Genomic DNA, 14,322 nt, shown 5'->3' on the forward strand with positions numbered 1-14,322 from the left:
AATTTTTGCATGAAGACTATAAGCAGACACAGTCTTTCTGTTTTAACAAATGTCTGTAGATTGAGTAGAGGTTCTCTATATGTATCTCACTTTTTGAAATACCTTCTGCTTATTAAAGTAAAAAAAAATAGTCACTGCTTTAATAGTCTATATGCTCACACTTCCTAGATTCTTCTGAAAAGAGACCCTCCACACTGGCAGAAGATCAGCAGGCAACAAACACTTTGTTAGAGAACATCAAACTAAGTATTCAACACAATGATGTTGTTAAGCCAATCAACCTCCTCCTACAGAAAATTAAGCCAGATGTGAAACGACAGAGGTAAAGGGATAATCTTGTATTATTTTCTCCCCACTAAAAATTAAACAAGATCAGACTGTATATATTTCATAATGATAATTTCTTAAGGACTTCTGGGGAATATTCAGTTTCATTTGTGTCCACCAAACACCATGGTTTTATTTGTTTATGCCCATGTTTACAAACAAATGCATTCTGTATCCCTATGCATAGTACATCCAGATCAAATGGATGAATGGGATTCTTAAATCAAGATGGACATTCTACAAATGACTAAGAAAAATGCAGATGTTAACTATGCAGATTTTAGTGTTACTCCAGATCTAGTAAATTGATAAATACAAATGTAGTATACAGCATCCTGTTGCAGTGTGTAGAATATTCTCCCTATTTATATCTATTGAAATTCTAGCAATCTACAGTATTGGCTATGAAAAGAAGATGCAGCATGATCCACAGAGATACTTAAATAATCCTTGTATGGTACATTTTGTCACCTGCACTGGAATTCAAGGGCTTTGTACAGAAGAACCTCTAAGTAAAATTACCGTGTTTGAAGTCTGTCATGCTAAGTCATCTCTGCTTCTGTGTTTTGTAGTTACTAAAAAGAAGCAGAAACTAATCTGCCTAGAGAAACAACTTTACGACTTCCACAAGGGGAAAAATTAATATCTGATTATTCATTTTTACCTAATTGTGAGATAGATCCTGATATTCTGAAACAAAAAAAACCCAAAATATGGATGATCTGAAATAAACCCACACCTAGCGCTTCACCTTCAGGCAGGAACAACTTGTTAAATGATAAATAAGTGGTGATTAATTTCAGATTTCTTGTTTGTTTGAAGTTTTTATGGCATGTTTGGCAGGGGAATTTTTCGTAGAAAATGTAACTGCTAGGATTTGGCAACAATGCAGCTTTCTGCAATAAGTCGGAGTATTCAGACGTTAGGAAACCTAAAGCTGGTAGTCATGTAGATCGTTCACTTTTTAAACAGAACAGTTGCAGAAACTACAAAATGGAAGATCAGCATCTTCAGTAATGACTTTGTAGACTTAGGACAGTTGGTGCTTTCATTAACTCTGCCTTCAAAATATTCCCCTAGGAGTTTTTACAGGGAAATTCTTTTCCTGTCTCTGGTGTCTCTTGGGAGAGAAAACATTGACATTGGTAAGTAAAAAATACTCTGAAATGTACAGTGCCTGTGTTATGGAGTGTATCGATATTTTACACAAAAACTAGGGTATAAAACTGACTTTTCGTCTATGAATTTCTGACTTTCAGTTGTGTTTTAATGAAAAGTACTTGACTGTCAGTCTTCAAGTAAGAGTTGCTTTTACGTAAATGTAATTCAGATGGGGCCATTAATTTTGACTTCATTTGAAACCGGTAATCAGTTATTTTAAACAAAGTGTATTAGCTTGAAGTTTTAATTCCTCATGTATGAAAGCTTATTTCCAGTCTTGTCCATCTTTCTCTGACCCACATATTAGATCTGTGTCATCTAACCACCTGATTGCCCAGGCCCTGCTGATCTGCTCTGCCCTGTCTTCTGTTTGGTACTGTGTAAGCACAGTGACTCACTTATGGGATGTAATAGGGGAAATACAGGGAAACTGAACTGTGATAGAAGCAGTAGGTATCCACTGTGATGTATTGTGATGCCATACGTCTTACGAAGATGCTTTTCAGGTCCTGTGAGAAGGTGCATTTTGGAAAAAAAAATCAGCAGCTAGTTAGTGAAGATAATTTTGTTACTATATAGAAATGACCAAAAGCACTTTATAGGAACAGTAGTGCGCACTGTACAGTGTTTCTTAAATAACCTCAGCTATGCTTTTTCTATTTCAGAGGTCTTTGATAGTGAATACAGACTTGCACTTAAAAAACTACCAAAGGAAGTTCTTGAAAAGATGCAGAAAATAGATGCTCCACCAAGCAGCAGGGTTGAGTGTTGCAGGAAGTGCTTTGGAGCACCTTTTATATAAAAATGAGGAAGACATGCACTAAACTTCAGAATGACAAAAGCAGAGATGAAAAAACCAGAAAAATGGTGATATTATACACTTTGAATCCTAAGTGGTGGTAATTGAGCAATTTGTCAAAGAAATTTCATTGAGCTGCAGAATATATTCTTGTCTTTCATCTCATGAGACACATTGTAAAGTCCATCAGAATGTTTTAAAACAATATTAATAGGGTGATTTTTTTTTCAGTGGTTGATCTTTTTGCCCCTTTATATTCTTCTTATTAACTCAGATTTTTCCCATACAGTATCAAGTTGTTCAAAAAGGTGATGATTAAACAGCAGCCTATGGTCCGTAACTTTCTTAAGAGCCACCAGTATTTGTGTATTTTAATGAATCACCTTTCCTGCCACAGAATATGTAGATTTTCTTACTGCTTCTTTAAAACGACCTTTACCTAAAGAGGGATCTTTTTGTTAGTGTGAATGTAAATATTTGAAACCTTGAATTGGAAGCTGCAAGGCAGTGCTTTAGTCAGATCACAGTACCTAAAATAGCTACCCTTCTCCTGGCAGTTGTCCCAGTTCAGTATTTTAAATTACCTTTGGCTGACCTTTTCATAATGTATGTCTGTAGTTGTGAAAAAACAGAAACGTAGACTCAACTTTCCTTATTCTTTATATGACATAATATAAGATCCTGTAAATATACTGGCCTCTTTTCTCCAAAAGAAGGATAGGCTTCTCAGAAGCAGCTCAGAAATGGATTTCTTTTCTAAAGAATTAAATAAGAAGCTCAAATGACATTAGGATACATATAAGGATTGCAACAGATACTGTCTGAAAAAAATTATGCTTTTACTATATGCATGTATGCTTAAAAAGTGTCTTCCTTGAATTCTGTATCGCCCTCTCCCCTAGGTTTCATGCTAGCCTGTGGGTTAATTATTTTGCACTGGTAGTCCGAATTCAATATTTCAATTAAAATGTATTTATAAGTGTGGTCTTCAAGGTGTATATTAGCAGAAATGAAGGGCTTACGTGTATGGTCTGAAAAGATGGATTCATTTTTTGGGTTGCTTGTAGTAGGTAAGACACTTCCTCACCTCACATATTTAACTGACTACAGTAGACATAGTCTTAGCAAGGAGAGCCTGGATGTTGGTCAACAGTTTAAATGTTCTGTTACTTGAAGAATATGATGAGATTTATTCCAGGTTTTTGCTGAAATTTAGTGGTTTGGTTTTTATGATGGAATAATTCTTAGAGGGAAAAAAAGAGAAGATTTGCAGCGTATAAAAGGAGCATAGCTAAAATATTAATTTTATCTGGGTATGAATGTATTTACTTTATACTACTCTGTTAAAAATTTTCATTCTTGAAAATGATGAGGGATGAAGATCTGTCTGGAACAGCTTTTATATGAAAAAGTAAAATCAACTTTTGTTTTTTCATGAGATAAAACAAAGGATTTGCACTATTTGTGACAAAATACATTTGCATCATAGACTGATGCCTTCTATTTTATCTATAAGTGCTGATCCTAAGTTTATATGGGGATATTACCTGGACAGATTCTCTCCTGATGAAACTGTTGTGTTTTCTCAACAATTAAAAGTGAGAAAGCATACACTGACCTTTTTTTTTATTATTCTTTATTCTTTGGGTTTATGCATAGCTGCTTTCTGATATCTGACCTACATCACAATGGAAGAGTAGGCCTTGATTCTTCATCTTTTCATGTTACGTAATTGACTTACATGGTTCCGTCCTTTTAAAGTAAAAGTCTGTCTAAGCATTCATCCAAACAACTTAATACTTCTACAAATCAAACCAGCACATTTTCCTGTATAAATCTATATTTTTAATCTTCAGCAGACAGCTACACAAAGACAATTTTTTAGTGTTAAATGGACAAACCGTGTGATTTTGTGATGCAATGTGCAAGGAATCAAGTTGTTGTTACCCTTAAATTATCCCAGCTCGTAAAATTACAAGGAAAATCTGTCTAGTGAGTGCTGTTTTAGATAATTGGTGACATCCAAATAGTTTTAAAACCTAGTAAATAATATTATATGGACTAAATTCTGTAAACACAATAACTTTCATTTTAAAACAGCTTTCTCATCTGTTGCTGAAAATACAAATTTATCAGGTAGTAGTGTTGTAAAGACAGCAAAGCTGATTGTGTCATAACGTCTAGTGCTAAATATTACTTTTCCCAGGTATATACACTAAACAAAGAAACAAAAAAACCCCAACAAAACTAAAGCTTGGGGGGAAAAGGACTGAACTTACTTTGATTTGCTACTGCATATTGGCATTTTAGTACACTACAAATTAACTTTTATTCCTGTTGTATGCATGTGGATTTCAGAGTGGTAGAAGTCCTGCATGAAATCTTGAATCTGCATATAGGACTTGATTCTCTAATATAGAATAAAAAAGTAAGAGCTTACCCCTTTTAATGGGGAGTTTTTAATGTTTATTTTTTAATGACTAACTAATCCGTTGATTCTTGAATGTAGTCCATAGCTCAAATGAAAAGGGAGATCTCTGAAAGTGATTTATTAAGTTTCATTTCAGAAGATGCTTTTATCAGGGGAAAAAAAAGTAAGAGCTCGTAAAAATTTTAAAGAATTTAAGAACTGAGTAGTTTTTTCCTTAATTGATTTGTTGCCTTTTAAATGCATAATGGCACTTGTTGGTTTTCCTGACTTTTAGATCTCCTGCAAATAGGTAGAGACTGCAGGTTTTCCTACACAAACTTTCTGAGATGTAGGCTTCCCTAACTTGAATGCTGAAGGAACTGTGAGTTCCTTCATAAGAAAAGGGCATAGAGTAAAATAGCTCGGCATGGCTCAATATTCATATAGTTGAAAATCTGGCCAAAAATAAGCAGGGAAAAGTTTCAGAAGTTTTTTGTGAGTGTATTGCAAACACTTTTGTTTTTCTGACAGCACTAAAGGCACACTTCTTTGCAAGTTAGTTGACAGCATGAACTTCTTGGGCTTTGTGGGAATGACTTAGTTACCTACAAATGCTTCTAATTTGTTTGACATCTCACTCTTAGGAATCCAGATTTATCTCAATCCATAATACATGACTGATCTGGGCAAAGTGTTGTGAAGGAGGGGCAAGGAAAAGTTTGATTTTTAGTTCTGTTTTCCATTATTTTCCGGTAGAAATACTGTGTGTATTTTGGAATTCTCACTTATAACCTGAAGAAAATTTTTCAAATCACCATTAACTTCAAAACTTCCAATGTGTACTCGAAGTGAGGATGTAAAATGATCTGATTACATATGTGGATGCAAGCAATGAATTTCAGGTCTGCCCAAGAACTTAGGAAGTTAATATTGGAATAGCAATTACCAAAGAGAAGCTTCCTTGCATTGTTGTTCTAAGGATGTTGAACAGCAGTCAGTTATGCTGAGAACATTCTCTCTTGCACCTTTCACCCAGCTATAAAACAGTTACATATGTAGCTTGTGTGCTCATGTGAAAATAGCTATTTTTTGTAGAATTAAAACAACAAATGAGTGTTTAAAATCAGGATTCCTAAGTTACAAAGTTCTTCTTTATGAATTATATGCTAGTGCATCACCAAAACCTAAAAACATTGAAACCCCCTTAGGTATAGGAGACTGATGTGGCTGCAGTATTGGCACAGTAATTGGTTACAGCCTTAACATGTTACTAGAAGCATCTGTATGTTATTTATAGTCATACCCTGTCTTCACATTTTATATAAATCAATACAGTACAATTATAATGGAAGATATTTTATTTAGTATATGTGTTTCAAACTAAATTAATTTGTTTTGTGAGTAACTTAGTCTTGTTCCTGGCAGAATTTCACATTAGTTTAAGCTCAAGCTACATTGCACTTGTGAATGAGTAATTTTATTCCATTTTAACTGTGAATTAATGGCTTTTTGTATTGCTGCAGCTAGAAGAATATATCTTTCATTGAGTTTACTGCTTTCCTTGAATTACTGCAAAATAGGGGATATTTTCAAAATGTATATTAAATTAGATCATAGAAATTATATTTTTAAAACCAATTGTTAAAATGTAAGTAATTCAAGAATCTACTCAGTAGTTTTCTCTTTTTAAAACTCTTAATTAAACAATTATTTCAATGCAGATAACTTTTATTTCATCAAATGGTAAGCACGCCATCTTATTCACATAATTATACATTTTCAACAAAGGCAGGGTTTTTTTCTTTCAACCAATAAAAACCTTTAAAATGCATTTGTATATCAGCTTTTCATTATGTTTTTAAGAAACAAACACCTTTGTAACTTTTAAGTGTTGAAACTAAATGGTTGGACTCTAGTTCTCTGCTCTCCTGTGCTGTATACTGTAATGCATACGATGAGAGAAACAGATGGCGTTTTTATTTGTTCTTTCAGTCTGCATCAAGCAAGGGTGCAAATAAAAGGGATTGTTTGCTGTTTTTTAGAAGCACATCAAACTCCTTTTAGGAGCTTAGGCTGTATTGTAGTGAGGATGAAATGATGTAGTGTGAATAAATTATGAATTTATTAAGTGAGCTGGGAAGTTTGATGCTATAAAATTTGCACTGGTTTAGAGACTGTTTTGAACTGTTGAAAAATGGCATCTATTTACTGTGCTTTAATTAACAACTGTTTATCTATAATGTTTTCTGTACATTTGACAAAAAATTTGACTTTAAAAGGGCACTGCATATTCTGAATTCTGTGTATTCTAAACTAAGAAACAATTTTTAATGTATTTCCCAAAATAAAATATTATGTATCCTCTATAAAAAATTTCAGTTGTTCATCTTTTTTTTAATTGGAACTTACACACCTGACAGAATTTAACCTTAAATGCAAATTCAGCCTATAGCTGGACAAAAGCAAAGACTTTTGACTGCCTTCTTAAGTCATTGTTTCACAGTACCTCAGTGACTTCTGAATGGTGGGAAAGCACAGGGGCAGGGGCAGAGGGAAATAAAAGATGGGACTCATTTGTGGAGATTTGGTTCATGAGAGTGGATGGCTTTGTGGCAGCTTAAGCAAGCAGTGGGGATCAGCAGAGGTAACTAGAGTCAAAAAACAGGCTCAGGGAGACAGAATCCATGAAGATGTTGTGTATAGGAAAGCTATGGCCCCTGGCATCCTGCTGCTCTCTGCTGACCAGGAGAAGAATTGTTAGTCAAGGGGTGTAGAAAGAGGTTGCTTGTTGAACTTGACCGGAGTTCTGTTTTCTGAGGGACTTCATAATGGGGGCACAGAGTGGTGCTTTTAGTTGATGCATCCTAGCTTGCAACAGTGGACCTCCTGTGTCATACTTGCAGGTTTACATGCAGTTTCCAGGATATTTGTTTTTAAATTGGGCAGGAGTGGTAACAGGAGTGAGGTTGGGATAAAATTTTAAGCAGTAGAATTGCCAGTTACAAGTGCTTCAGGCCTTCACGTTCACAACGAGCATCTTTTAAAATTCCTCATGTATGGCAGTCACTTCATTATTCTGGCAGTAAAAATAAGAATACCAGACCCTAAAGGCTTTTCTCTTTGAAGAGACTGGTACACATAGAACAAACTGGTACATGTGGAGAAGACTCATAATAAATTCATCTTTTCAGGCCTGTTTTTAGATAGCTGAAGAAGTTAAGTCTTTTCAACTTCAGTAATCTCGTCAGCATCCTGCTGACTTTCTGTGTTTTCCTCTGACTGCTTTTCTCACTGCTGTCCACTCAGTAATGCTGATTGCTAAGAATGTTACACCATCTTTGAATTTGTTACCCTTCCTGTGGCATATTGAGGGAGGAGGCTGAAGGATGCTAACACAGGAACAAAAGCTTGCATTTGAGGAATCCCCAGAGAAGCACAAGCAGAGTTTGGGTTTGAAGCTGTAGAGGAGGGAACTGCCACCTCATGTGCCAGAATCAGGTGGGAAATTTGAGGGAATGTGGTGGTAAATAAAGGGCAATAGCAGAAGATGCTGGCTTAAGGAAGCTCTGGTCCTTCACATGTTCAAAGCTACTGTCAGAGTACTCATTAGTGGTAGTTCTCCCCGCCTCTGTGGTAACAAACTTCTGCTGTCTACAAGAGGATTAGAGAAGGGTCACTAACTTGTCAGGCTGGAGAACTGATGGGGTCTGCAAGTAACCACAAAGGTCCTGCCTCTTTGTAGGAATAACCTCACGTACCAGTGCAGGCTGGGAGCAGACTGGCTGAAGAGCAGCTGAGCAAGGAAAGGCCTCATGCTCCCAGTGGACACCAACCTGACTTCACAGCAAAGCAAGCCAAGCGTCCTGGGTGAGCTAGACTAAGCACTGCCAGCACATGGATGGTGATCTTCTCCCTCAGTGCTGGTGACACATCTAGGTCCTCTGTCTGAGTCTGGACTGACTGAACATATATTTTTAAGTTAGAGCCAAGTTCCCATTACCCAGTACTGTCTGAATACATTGAGGCTACTGTAAAGTTTTTAATCCTTAAGTGAAATTTCTAAATTTTGTTTTAACTGGTGGCTTACTCATGCTTCGTATCAATTTCAAGAGCAGAATGGTGCAATACCTACAAAATCCTAGACTACCTTGAGTTGGCACAGACATGTAAGGATAAAGACTAATTTCCTGCTCCTTGCAGGACCACCAAACACTAAACCATTTGACTAAGCATTGTCCAGACACTTCTTAAACTCTGGCAGGCTTGGGGCTGTGACAATTTCCGTGGGTACCCTGTTACAGTCAGTCAGAACTGCACTTCATTCTGCCAAGAATCAGCTGGAGGCTGTAAATTTTACCAGTCTTACACTCAGTATCAAAAGCAAGGGACACATTTTTCTCATATGTAAACACTATCCTGCGCTTTGGATGAAAAAAACACCAATAAAATACCCACAAACCAACCACTGAACTAAGTACTAAGTGAGTTGAGTTCTGCCCACAGCTGAACCATCATGCAAGATTTTGACACTGTAGGTATATCCTACTTGTAGTAACATCCACGCACATACACAAGTTGATTACGAACCAGAACTTCCCACTAAAGACAGATACAAAGTTCTCAAAGAGAATTTAATCAAGACCAAGATTTGTGATTCCAGTTTGGTCTGTGTGATGCAGTTAGTCTGAACTATTTAAGAGATGGCTGGTAACGACATGCACTAGAAAGTCTCACACTGAAAGTTAACCACAAAAAGGGTTTATTTTTAATATCATGTACATCTTTACTTCTGACTTGATTCAGACTTAGATGTAGAAGCTCTCAATGAAGAAAGCCGGCGTCTCTTTGCAATCTGCTCCTGGCGTTTCTCCTTGGCTTCCTAAAAGCATGAAGAGAGTACAGAGATGTTACACTTAATCAAGCACCTTAAACTATCTACAAACAAACTAGAGAAAATACCACTTGGAGGAATGGATTCCCTAAGTCAATAAAGCAAAATGGTCTCCCTTCTTCACAGATCAGAAGAATTCTACAAGTATCCAAACCAGTACAGACCCAGGTTTTTAAACAGTATGCATCCAAAATAATAGTTCACAACATACGAGAGGTGTATCTATTCTCATTTCCATCCTGAAGTCATGAAACTCAGTAACTATTGTGCCAAATATTCCAACAGTACTACTTCAGCAGTACTGCAGTTTTAGGAGCAAGAGAAAAAACTCATCCAAACAAGTACCTCTTTGCCAAGTTATCTTCCATTGAGATCAACTGCTGAATCCTGTTTCTCCACACAATCACTCAAATGCTTGAGCATCTGAGTTAAACATGGATTCACTGAACTAAAATTGCTACTGAAGAAGTTATTTTCACAGGCTGTAACTATTTGTTGTTTTCTTCAAAATAAGCTCTCAATTAAACTAATGGGCCTAGTTAAGTTCTATTGCACTAGGACTGGCAGAAATAGACAGAAATATCCAACCCCCCCAACTGACCAGCTATGTTTATACTCATGTTTAGGCACTCATATTCAAAATGAACTACGTACAGAGCACCTATAAGCATACAGTCAAGTTTACAAAATCCTTTGATTCTGGGTATGAGCTATGTATATAGCTGAAATAAAATGGCAAACACACCTTCATTCTCTTGGCCAAGAGCTTTGCGTATTCTGCTGCCTCCTCCTTGTTCTTCTGAGTGCGTTGCTTCTTCAGAGCAATGCGTCTGCGCTTATGCTGCAGCACCCGAGGAGTCACCAGCCGCTGGATCTTAGGAGCCTTAGTTCTGGGTTTCTTTCCTAAAAAAGTATTACAAATCAGAAGTGGCAGACTATCTTCCAAAGAGGCCACAGGCCTTATCTAGAAATCTTTAGAGTAACTTCCAGTTACTATTATGGTAACATTATTTAGTGTACTACATATTATAGCAACTTATATGGAGTTCAACATCTTGACAAATTTTACAGGAAAAATGATCAACTAGTTTAAGATGCAGCATTAACAATACACAGTCCTAATGCTTATGATTTGTTATCAGCAATCAAGTGTTAATTCCTTCTTTCCCAGCAGGTCTGTCTGTAGTAACTAAGTTTTAAGAGTAAGGGTACTCATTATCTATCTTTCAGAACAGTTTTCAGTGTTAAAAAGCGATCTACAATTTTACACAGGTTTGACATGGTTTATCCCCCAAAAACCAGATCTACACAATGGGCAAAAAACCCACACCACCACAGAAATCTATAAAATTTCACTACTCAATGCTGACCGACTTCAGCAGTCACAAGCAAGAGTCGGATGTCTACCAGGATCACATTCTTAAATGGACAAAATAGTTCCTATGATGCAGTCTTTTCCCCAACAAACTTTCACAGTGCCCCACGCTTTATTGTGTCCTTTCTGCTAAAAAATCTGCACCTTTTTCCTTTTCCCTGATCAAAGGCAAGAGAACCCAAACTTAGTCTCTTACACTACAAGAGACAGACAGTAAGCAAAGCAGTGCCCTTCCAATAAAAGCTTATTTCAGAGACTGCCATAAACAACGGGGAAAAATCTTACCATCTACTCTATACACTGCTTTTTTCCCCCCCACAACATAAAAATGTTCCACCTTGTATTTAATCTTGTTCTAATAACAACTACTGTTGGGTTATTCTTAGAATATTAGTCTAGATTCTATCGAACATTTAAAAGCAAACAGTGAAAAACTAAAAAAATTAAACAGAAGGGGAAGAGAGGGGTGAAAGAAATGAGGCAACCAAGAAACTCTTCCACAAATTGCAGTGGACAAAGCTTAAATATAGTGAGTGTAAACTGGACCTGCTATTAACTGTGCTTCATTCACTGCAGCAGGCTGGACACCCTCTTGCCAATAATTAAGAGAAACCAAAGAACTGAAGAACAAACAGCAGTTCTTACCCTCTTTGTTCAGAGGCTTCCTCACAACATACTGGCGAACATCATCCTCCTTAGACAGGTTGAACAGCTTGCGGATCCTGCTCGCCCTCTTGGGACCAAGACGACGGGGCACAGTTGTGTCCGTCAGCCCAGGAATGTCCTTTTCACCTTGGAGAATGCAAGTTTAAACATGCCAATTACCACTACATCTACTGAGCACCAGCTTCAGTAGCAAAATCCTAAGTTTAAAATACATAAAAATTCAAGATAATACTATACAATCCTTACGGTTCACCTGCCAATAGCACCACCCCAGCTACCCTCGGCCGGTTTAACATGATCAGATTGCTGGCAGCAATAAAAAGTCCTTTAGTGACCAGTTTTAGCATTATAAGAATGCAATGCCCAGAGGCAATCTCAAGACACACATTCACACTCTAAAGCTGGGACTGCATTTGCGTTCCACACAACCTACCAGCCACTAGCAAGCAGGCTACTGCCTACTTCTACTTGTTTCATGCAGCCTCTTACCTTTTTTCACTATGACCAAGTTCAGGACACTTAAATTGGCATCAACGATGCAGCCACGAACAGATTTGCGCTTTCTCTCTCCGGTCCTTCTGGGGCGGTAGCAGGAATGGCCCTTGCTGAGCAAAAGGCGGACACGTCCATGAGTCAGGACACCCTGCTTCATGGGGAAGCCTTGCTTGTCATTGCCACCACTGATCCGGACAACATATCCCTACGACAAACAGAAACACACTTCTTAGTTGCCCTTGTCTCTATTACCTCAAAAAGTAGTAGGTATCCCAACACAATGGATGCTCTAAACAACAAAGTACCGTGTCCCTCATTCAGCAGAAGTCACTGTTACTGCCACTGCAAACAACTGCTTTAACCAACACCTCTGCAATGCTCCAGGAATTTTACTTGAAAGATGTAAAAAATACTTCTGCATAACAGAATTTACATTAAGCGATTCCTATTTATTTGTAGTTTTGTTAAAGTTACACCACACAAAATCTTGTCCATAATTATCTAGCTTTTCTTTAATCTAAACCTATCTAAAGCCTGTTATCATCACAAACTGGAAAACTGCATAGAACACAAGACTGTCTGGAGTAGGGAGATAGAGGTAAAAAGTAAAGGTTTTATAGCCTGCCTTGCAAAGGTGGCAGCAGAAAATTTCAACTTCCTTAAATCCAGCTGCACTGTCTGTATTACCACTGAACTATTCCAAGCCCATCCACCAGGCGCAGCATGATTTTTTCCATGTGTTAGCAACATTTTAAACACAACAAAGTCAATTTCCAGCTTGTTCAGTAAAGAAAGGATCAGTAGTTTTACACTGCAGATTTAATTTATCCACAATACCAAGACAGCATTCATATGAAGAACAAGAAAGTACTGCAAAGGGCAACAAGAAACTCCAAAACTCAAGGCTCTAAAGAAGAAAAATGAAAAAAATTTATTCTGATAAATCAAAGTACCAGAGCAGGCTAGCCTAATCACTAATTCTGTACATACATAGCAAGAGAAACTTTCAAGATAACTGCCAAATGTGCAACATACAACCACTGTATTGCGACAACTGCGTACTGGAAAAATTTTGTAATATAAGCTCCTCAAATACAACTCTGACACAGCCTTCTGCGTTACTTACCTTCCACTCCTCACCAAGGGAATCAGCCAGGACCTCCGTGGCCATCCGTTTCTCATAGAATGTTCTCAGCTTGCGCTCATCATCCACTTCAATGAGTTTCTGGCAGCCAGTGGCTGGGAAAGAGATGTTGAGCTACCAGAGAAAACGGTAAGAAAAAAAGACAGATATGGCTGAAAATTCTGAGGCATCTTAACAAAAAATCAGTATTTATTTACCTGCTGGTTTGATTTCGACATTTGAAAGCTGTAATTCCCCACCTGCTTCCACGAACACTCACCAGCCACAGCCCATCACCACGGCACTCGGGGTGCCGAGCCAGGGAGGACAGTGTTCGGTAACTCTGGGCTGCACAACTCGTTCAGTCACACAGAAAACTGACTATGGCAGCCGGAGCTCAATCACGGAACTGCGAGCAGAACAAGGTGGGGGCAGCAGAAACCCGTGCCCTCCTCTTCCTGGAAACCCCCTCGTAAGCACAAGCCGTGTTAGCCACTAAAAACGCTTCACGAGAGCGGCCCCTGCCATGGGTGATTCTTGGGTGGTGGTGACCCCAGCTCCCCTGGGGCTGCTGCGGAGCGCAGCGCTCGGGGGGCGCATCCCGGCACTGCTCCTGAGCGCGGCCAGAGAACAGCGCATACAGCCCCTCCCCGCCAGGCCCCACTACTGGCTGCACAGGCCTCTCGCTCGCAAGGCCCTTCCGAGCGAGAAGCGGCGGCTCTGGAGCCCGGCGCTCCGCTGGCCGGTGTCGGGAGAGGCCCGGTCGACGGAGCGGGGCCCGCGCGGCCGCCATGTCGCCCGCTGGCAATCCATTCCCATCCGTCGCGCCGCGGGGCTCTAGCCCCGCCGCCGGGGACCATCGGCCGGCGACGACGGCCCCGTGGGCTGCGGCAGGGCCATTTGCGGCACGGGGGCCCGGGCCCCCCACGGCGTCGGCCCGGCCCGGCGCCGCCTCACCTTCATCCTGCTCAGGCCTCGGCGCCGCGGGAAAGGACCGCACTTCCGCCCGCACTGCCCACATACACCCGCAACTCTCGCGAGAACGTCACCGCCCGCGCCCCGCGTGACCGGAGCT

At 39.1% G+C, this 14,322-nt stretch overlaps 2 protein-coding genes across 4 annotated transcripts in view; one reads left to right on the forward strand and one right to left on the reverse strand.

The window, feature by feature from the left end:
• Positions 1 to 7,070, forward strand: part of DENND4C (DENN domain containing 4C) — a 69,853-nt gene extending 62,783 nt beyond the window's left edge. For all 3 annotated transcript variants that reach the window (XM_032676080.1, XM_032676081.1, XM_032676079.1), the window contains exons 31-33: positions 169 to 322; positions 1,408 to 1,472; positions 2,154 to 7,070. In XM_032676080.1, coding sequence (XP_032531971.1) covers positions 169 to 322; positions 1,408 to 1,472; positions 2,154 to 2,290 — 356 coding nt within the window. In that variant the 3' untranslated portion in view covers positions 2,291 to 7,070. The remainder of the gene's footprint in view (positions 1 to 168; positions 323 to 1,407; positions 1,473 to 2,153) is intronic.
• Positions 7,071 to 9,309: 2,239 nt separating this feature from the next.
• RPS6 (ribosomal protein S6) lies at positions 9,310 to 14,318 on the reverse strand. The gene is made up of 6 exons (XM_032676099.1): positions 14,205 to 14,318; positions 13,251 to 13,382; positions 12,119 to 12,329; positions 11,609 to 11,755; positions 10,334 to 10,491; positions 9,310 to 9,576 (listed from the first exon to the last, which is right to left on the reverse strand). The coding sequence occupies exons 1-6, from the start codon at positions 14,208 to 14,210 to the stop codon at positions 9,481 to 9,483; spliced, it is 750 nt and encodes a 249-aa protein (XP_032531990.1). The 5' UTR covers positions 14,211 to 14,318; the 3' UTR covers positions 9,310 to 9,480.
• Between the last annotated feature and the right edge of the window lie 4 nt (positions 14,319 to 14,322).

Source organism: Chiroxiphia lanceolata, chromosome Z (genome assembly GCF_009829145.1).
Source record: "Chiroxiphia lanceolata isolate bChiLan1 chromosome Z, bChiLan1.pri, whole genome shotgun sequence".
Classification (NCBI taxonomy): domain Eukaryota; kingdom Metazoa; phylum Chordata; class Aves; order Passeriformes; family Pipridae; genus Chiroxiphia; species Chiroxiphia lanceolata.

What these genes read in the sequence shown, in the direction of transcription:
- RPS6 (XM_032676099.1), bottom strand. An exon ending in CTTGGTCATAGTGAAAAAAG is followed by an intron (nt 11,756 to 12,118) that starts GTAAGAGGCTGC and finishes GCATTCTCCAAG; the next exon opens with GTGAAAAGGACATTCCTGGG. An exon ending in GAAGCCTCTGAACAAAGAGG is followed by an intron (nt 10,492 to 11,608) that starts GTAAGAACTGCT and finishes ATACTTTTTTAG; the next exon opens with GAAAGAAACCCAGAACTAAG.